Source organism: Galeopterus variegatus, unplaced genomic scaffold, assembly GCF_000696425.1.
Source record: "Galeopterus variegatus unplaced genomic scaffold, G_variegatus-3.0.2 Scaffold612, whole genome shotgun sequence".
NCBI classification, from domain to species: domain Eukaryota; kingdom Metazoa; phylum Chordata; class Mammalia; order Dermoptera; family Cynocephalidae; genus Galeopterus; species Galeopterus variegatus.
The window spans coordinates 105,803-112,308 of record NW_007726723.1 but is presented as its reverse complement, the minus strand read 5'-3'; the positions used below and the strand labels follow the sequence as shown (position 1 = coordinate 112,308).

The 6,506-nt window shown below is 37.4% G+C and overlaps 1 protein-coding gene across 1 annotated transcript in view; it reads left to right on the top strand.

The window, feature by feature from the left end:
- The first annotated feature begins 6,382 nt into the window (after positions 1 to 6,382).
- The window catches only part of FGF20 (fibroblast growth factor 20), an 8,090-nt gene continuing 7,966 nt past the window's right edge, over positions 6,383 to 6,506 (top strand). The window contains exon 1 of the mRNA XM_008570548.1: positions 6,383 to 6,494. Within this exon, the coding sequence (XP_008568770.1) occupies positions 6,383 to 6,494 (112 nt within the window). The remainder of the gene's footprint in view (positions 6,495 to 6,506) is intronic.

Below are 6,506 nucleotides of genomic sequence, written 5' to 3'. Positions count from 1 at the left end.
GGCTGGATTAGAGTAGCTGACGTGCCTGAAATAAGTAGCGAATAACCAAGATGCTCCATTTGTGCCAAATTTTTATTCTGCCTGAATTTGGACCCCCAACATATGTGACTTCATGGTCAATGAATATTTCTTTTTTCACGTGTGTTCAATAGCATCCACAGAAAATATCCAGCCTGTTCTGGTTGAAGTGTGGAATTTTGTGCAGACTGGGACTCTTCTATGCAAACAGTTCAAATTCAGGAACTCTGAGTTATCGCCATTATCTTACATAATAGCTGTTGAATTTAGATTTTTCTCTCCTCTATTAAAGTGCTTCTAAGAGGGAAGCTGTGACTTTTAAAAATTTACATCAAACTTATTTTGATATAATTTTATAACTTACAGAAAAGTTACAAGAATAATACAAAAAACTCTACATACCCTATACTCACATTCTTCAGTTGTTAACATTTCCTTTCGTCTGCTTTATTATCCATCTATTCTCTCCCTCTTTCTGTATACATGTGCATATATATATTTTTTTCCTGAACTATTTAAGAATAACTTTTCAGACATCATGCCTCTTTTATCCACAAAGTTTTATTTTGTATTTCCTAAGACTTTTCCTTATATAATCACAGTTCAATTGTCAAAATTAGGAAATTTAACAGAGATACAATACTATTATCTAATTCACCGTCCATGTTCAAATTTTGCCATTTGTTTCAATAATATCCCTTATAGTTTTATTTTTCTCTGGTCAGGCTCCATACAAGGATCATACATCACATTTAGTTTTTCATGTCTCTTTAGTTTCCTTTAATCTGGAACAGTTCCTCAACCTTTCTTTGTCCTTCTTGATTTTGATATTTTAGCAGAGCACAGGCCAATTGTTTTGTAGAATGTGCCTCAATTGGGGTTTATCTGTGTTTCCTCTTGATGGGATTTACGTTATAAATTTTTGACAGGAACAACACCTAAGTGACATTATATCCTTCCTAGGATATCAAGAGGCACATGGTGTTGGTTTGTTCAGTTATTGTTATTTACTTTTATTATGCAGTTAAAATAGTATTCACTAAATTAATCCACTATAAAGTCACTATTTTTTCTTTATATTCGAGACTCTTCTTTATCAGACTTTTACCCACTAGTTTTAGCATGCGTGGGTGATTTTTGTCTGGATCAGCAATAATCCTATGATGGATATAAAATGGTCATTTCATTTTCTAATTTCATCGTTTAAAACATATTTATTAGTGTATTAGTCTGTTTCTGTTGCTTATAACAAAATACATGGAAGTGGGTAATTTATAAGAAAACAAAATGTGTTGCTTACAATTTCCGTAGGCTAGGAAATCCAGAGTCCAGGGAACACATCTGGTGAGGGTCTTGGTGGTGGCGACAGTGACGGCAGGGTATCACATTGTGAAATGGCAGAGCAGAGAGAGCAGAGAGAGCAGAGAGACTAACCTCTTCATTCACTCTCCTGTTAAAGTCCTCCAAATCACACTCCTGACCACCGTTTTTAATCCATTTATTATGGCATGGTCCTACAATCTAATCACGTCTTCAAGACCCACCTTTCAATTACCATAATAGGATTTCCCACCCTCAACAGTTACAGTGGGGATTAAGCTTGTAATATATGGACTTTGGGGGACACAATTCAATCAACCCACAGCAGTTGGTATTCTACCATAAATAAAAGTTTTCCCTTTTCTTTTATTTATTTATTTGTTTGTTTGTTTAAATAGTTGCACTCAAAGATTCTTCTTTTATTCCACAAATAATCTTGTTCCTATCATTGTTTATTTTGATACCCAAATTGCTCCAGGTTTGGCTCATGTCTCTTTGACATGTCCTCATCATTTTTTGAGCACTTCCTTGCCTTCTGGCACAAAAAGATGCCCAGTCCTGGACCCAGCCAAATCTCCAAGGTTCCCTGGGTCATTTTTGTAGGAGAATGAATTGAGAAACCAAGATGAAGGCACTAGATGTGCTCATTGCCCTGGCTTATGTTTGCTTTTAGGCCCTTTCAGTGGACACACACACACACACACACACACACACACACACACACCCGCTCATGGGTTATGATAACTGCAATTCCAGTTCAACACTATAGGGTTCATTCTAGTCTTCCCTCTTTATATATGAACTTCCTTCTCTGACAATGAACACCCTAGCTCCCATTATCCCCAATGTATTTTCTCATTTGCTCAATCCTACAATACACTACTTTAACAGCTACCACTGCGAAAACATTTTTCTCACTGAAGTTCAATGTTTATGTTTTGATGGGAGGGGCCATTAGACCTTGATTATATAACCAAAGAATTGTATTTCAGAGTTACTTAGGTATTATTATTATTACTATTATTATTATTATTCCTTGTGTGGTTATTTTATTCACTTGCATGCTATTAGGTTCATTTGTTCCTGGTTTTATTCCATTTTCCTACTCTTTCTTGTTTTTTCTATTTATTTTTTGAAAAATGTAAAACAAAATTTCTCCAAAAGTCAAAACTCTATAAAAAGTTCCCAGAGAAGTGTCACTCCCCCATCCCTCTACCACCTTCATATTGATCCCTTATTACCAATTAACCAGGTAACCAAGATCATTCATTTTGGGTTTATCCAGGCTATGTTTATTTTTGGAAAAAATAAGCATATATGTGTACATGTAGAAGTTTCCTATTTTCCTTCTTTCGTACAGAAAAGATAACACAAGAAAGGTACTCTTTTGCACTTTGCTATTTTCACTTAACAATATATCCTGAAAACACTCCATATTAGTTTATAAAGATCTACCTTATACTTTTTTCTTTTCAGCTACGTAATGCTTCATTGTGTGAATGTACCATAATTTATTCAATCAGTTTCCTATGTATGGAAATTTATGTTGTTGTCAATATTTTATAATTACAAATAATGAATAATATTGTGCAAATGTACTTTTATTTTTATTGGGGGTATAAACCATGACTTTTAAATCAGCTGTTTTTCTTTTTTTCAAGTTAAACACATGTTTAGGCATCAAAAAGTATTAACTCCTTTTTCGTGTAAAAACAAAGATGCATGACAATATGCTGACTGAAAAGCTACATTGGAATTTTGTGGTCTGGGAAACTGTAACTACATTTTGTGGAAGTAGAAATTGTACCACATATTTGTATAACAGCAAAGCAAGTGCGGTCTCTAGGAAGTATAGGTAAAGTTGATTAGATTGCAGTGTATGCTTAAAACTTGAATAATACACTCTTGTAAAACACTCTTCAAAATTATTTAACTTCCCATGATATCATCACAGCATGTGCAAAAAAAAAAAAAAAATCTTTAGTGTTATCTTTTCCTGTCATGTGACTAGTGCAAACAAAAGAAATCCTTATCTTTTTGTTTCTATTCTGGTCCTTTATAAAATGGCATTAAGCACCATTCAAAACTTACACATTAAAAGGTTTAGTTTGGGAAAAAAGATTTATTTTGTGGTTCACACAAATTATATTTGCTAAATTATAAAGCAAAGATTTTCCCAACAATGGAAGTGTTCAGCACGTTCTATGCATGGAAAACTTTAGTTTTAAAATCACTTTCCTATATATTTTCATATGTAAGTCTCATAGTGACCCTGTGCATAGTGAACTATGCAGGAGTTACATTGTCCTTATTTTACAAATGGGGAAATAGAGGCATTTAGGGAATTTAAGGAAACTGCACTGGGATGTTGAACTCTGGACTAAACCCTTAACTAGAATCCAGGTCATTTTTTTTCGCCATAAAGTGGCATGTATCATAGGGTATTGTGGTGATCAAATAAGGTAATGCACATGAAAATGCTAAGGTATGCAAAGAGAAGTTAATTCTACTATTAAAGTATTAGTGCTTTGTTAAGTACACGTAAAAATTTTCCCATATTTTAGCGTACATATATAAAAGTAACACAAGAGATTAAAACACTCTAAATCTATAGATCACACAGCCAGACTGTGGGGAAATATTTTATAGACTGAACTAGTACCTCTAGGAGCAGGTGATGATAATGTATATCCATTGTGGAATAATTAACAGCATTAGGTGTTGCTCAGAACTGAGACCTTGAAACAAACCTCATTAGAAGGCACTTGATCTAAGTTTAAAACCTTTAAGTATCTCCTCTTTAAAAGTGATCAATGTATGTACTGGCTACTTTAGTTATGCCGCTATGAGATTCACACAACTTTGATCTAACTTTCTTTGATTTAACACTGCAATTAAGAAGATTTGGTTCAAAGTAAAAGCTCATTGGTTGATGTTTTACACTGATGTGATAATGTTTACACAGATGTGCTTTGAAATCTTGATTATGGTGGATTTGGGGGTCCTACCACAAGACAGACTGCTGTTATTTGAAAGGTGAGATAATATGACGTTTACCTGGTACAACCTTCTAAAACAGACTTAGCAATATACGTTTCTATAGTGATTTATCTGTTTATTGTTTCTAGCTAGAGTTTTTGTTTTATTTCATATCTATCAACAGTAAATCAGTTGCTTTAAGGTCTCTTTTATAACTCGGTTGCACAAGGGTCAGTGCTTAGGCCTGTACTGATGAAAAGTTATAACTTTACCTACTTTAAAGAACCTGCCAATTAATTAGCAAAAAACCCTTCAGAGTAGATAAAATAAACCAGTCAAATCCAACTGAGCTCCCAGGTTTAGGATTCTGCTGAACAGACCATGAAACAAGACTGAAAAACTAATCTTGAGTGATGCTCTAAAATTTTTTGCTCAGGGGAAGCATAAATCTGCCAAATGATTCTCAACTCTTCTGCTGCTGAAAAAATTTAATGGAAAGATCTTGCATTTAACTAGTGGCACAAAACCAAAGTTTTAACATTTAAATGGACAACCATCTAACTCCTTTACTTCAATGGCTTTTCATTTTGCAAGTATGCACAGGCACTCAAATTCTACCAGTAACTTTTGAAGTTTCAAAATGCATCAAGAATCAACACTATTTCCATTTGATTTTTTTTTGATTTTATAATTAAAATGTGAACAAAAAATCTAGCCTAAAAGAAAATGCAACTAAGAAAAATAAGAAGTGCTGTTACATTGGATAGGGGCCCCAGAGGCCATTCATCATTTATGATACTCTTCCAGATATTCATTTTCTATTCATGGCAAAAGGTAAGAATGCAAACCATCTCTTTTCAGACTATTTGGATTTACTCCTCATTCCTTGGTTCATATTATATTATGTTATTATGTTATTATATTATGCTAATTACAAGTTCATGACCTCAGCACACAGTTTAAATTTTTCACGTAGATATAAGGCAATCTTGGTTATATCATGTGCTATCTGAGTAAAGATAAACATTAAAGAGGACTTGGGAAGGGGGGGGGGTAGAGTGTTCCTAACCTAACCTTGATTATGTAAAGAAAATCCCCCATCTAAATGATAAAAGAAAAAAGTAATGCCTGTACATTTTATTAGTGTTTTGAAATTAGTGAGTTAAACTGTCAAAGCTTTGATTTTCCTTTCATGTGTGTCTGGGCAGGTCTAAGCCTCAGGTAACGCCCTTTTCCCTTCTCCCTCTCTTACCTTTCTTTGCACCTGTCCTATGCAGGCTCCCAGCAGCTCCCAAGTCCAATTCTCCTCTTCTCTCCTTTTCCACCTCGTACCCATGCCCCCCTGTCCTCCCCCACCCCTTTCCTTCCCTCCCCTTCCTCTTCTATATACCTGCCAAGCTGGGCTCCTTTTAGAGGCGATCTATCACTGCAAAGGAGCTCACATCAAAGGCGGTTGCACAGCAGCCGCGGAACAGCATCACCGTCGTCCCGAAGACAACCCCAAAGAGGAACCTCGACTGCGCCTCCCCGAAGTTGCTGTCTGGGTTTGGCCAAGCGCGGGAATGATTTTTGCGAGTGCATGGACAGAGAACCGTCAAGGGCCCTTTCTGGTCACTTCCAAAGAGCAAAAACGTGTTGAGAGGAGGCCGGTTTAAGATTTCAAACAGAACCTCCCCAGCGTGCTTGAAAGGACTTGATTAGCATATGTCAAGAGGACCCGCATATATACTCGGCGTGTATGTGCACAGGACTCTGATCTGATCAGTTCGCGGAGCCGGAGCCCCAGCCCCCAGCCCAGCTCCAGTATTGGCAGCGGCAGCTATAGATGTTCCTGCACAGCCAGAAGCCGGCTCCCACCTACCCGAGGAGAGAAGACCGCTCCAAGACAGTGAAAGCCTCCCTGCTATTCCAGTGCAAAGTCCCTTCAGCGACCTCACCCCGGTCACCCGGCAGTTTACTTTTTGCGCAGTTTTTTCTATACTTTTCCCCCATCCTCCTCCCCACCCGCGCTACCCTTTTTCCTGGAGGTCTTTTGTTTTTCTGATCCTCTCCCTCTGGCCCCTCCATGGCTCCCTTAGCCGAAGTCGGGGGCTTCCTAGGCGGCCTGGAGGGCTTGGGCCAGCAGGTGGGCTCGCACTTCCTGTTGCCTCCCGCCGGGGAGCGGCCGCCTCTGCTGGGCGAGCGCCGGG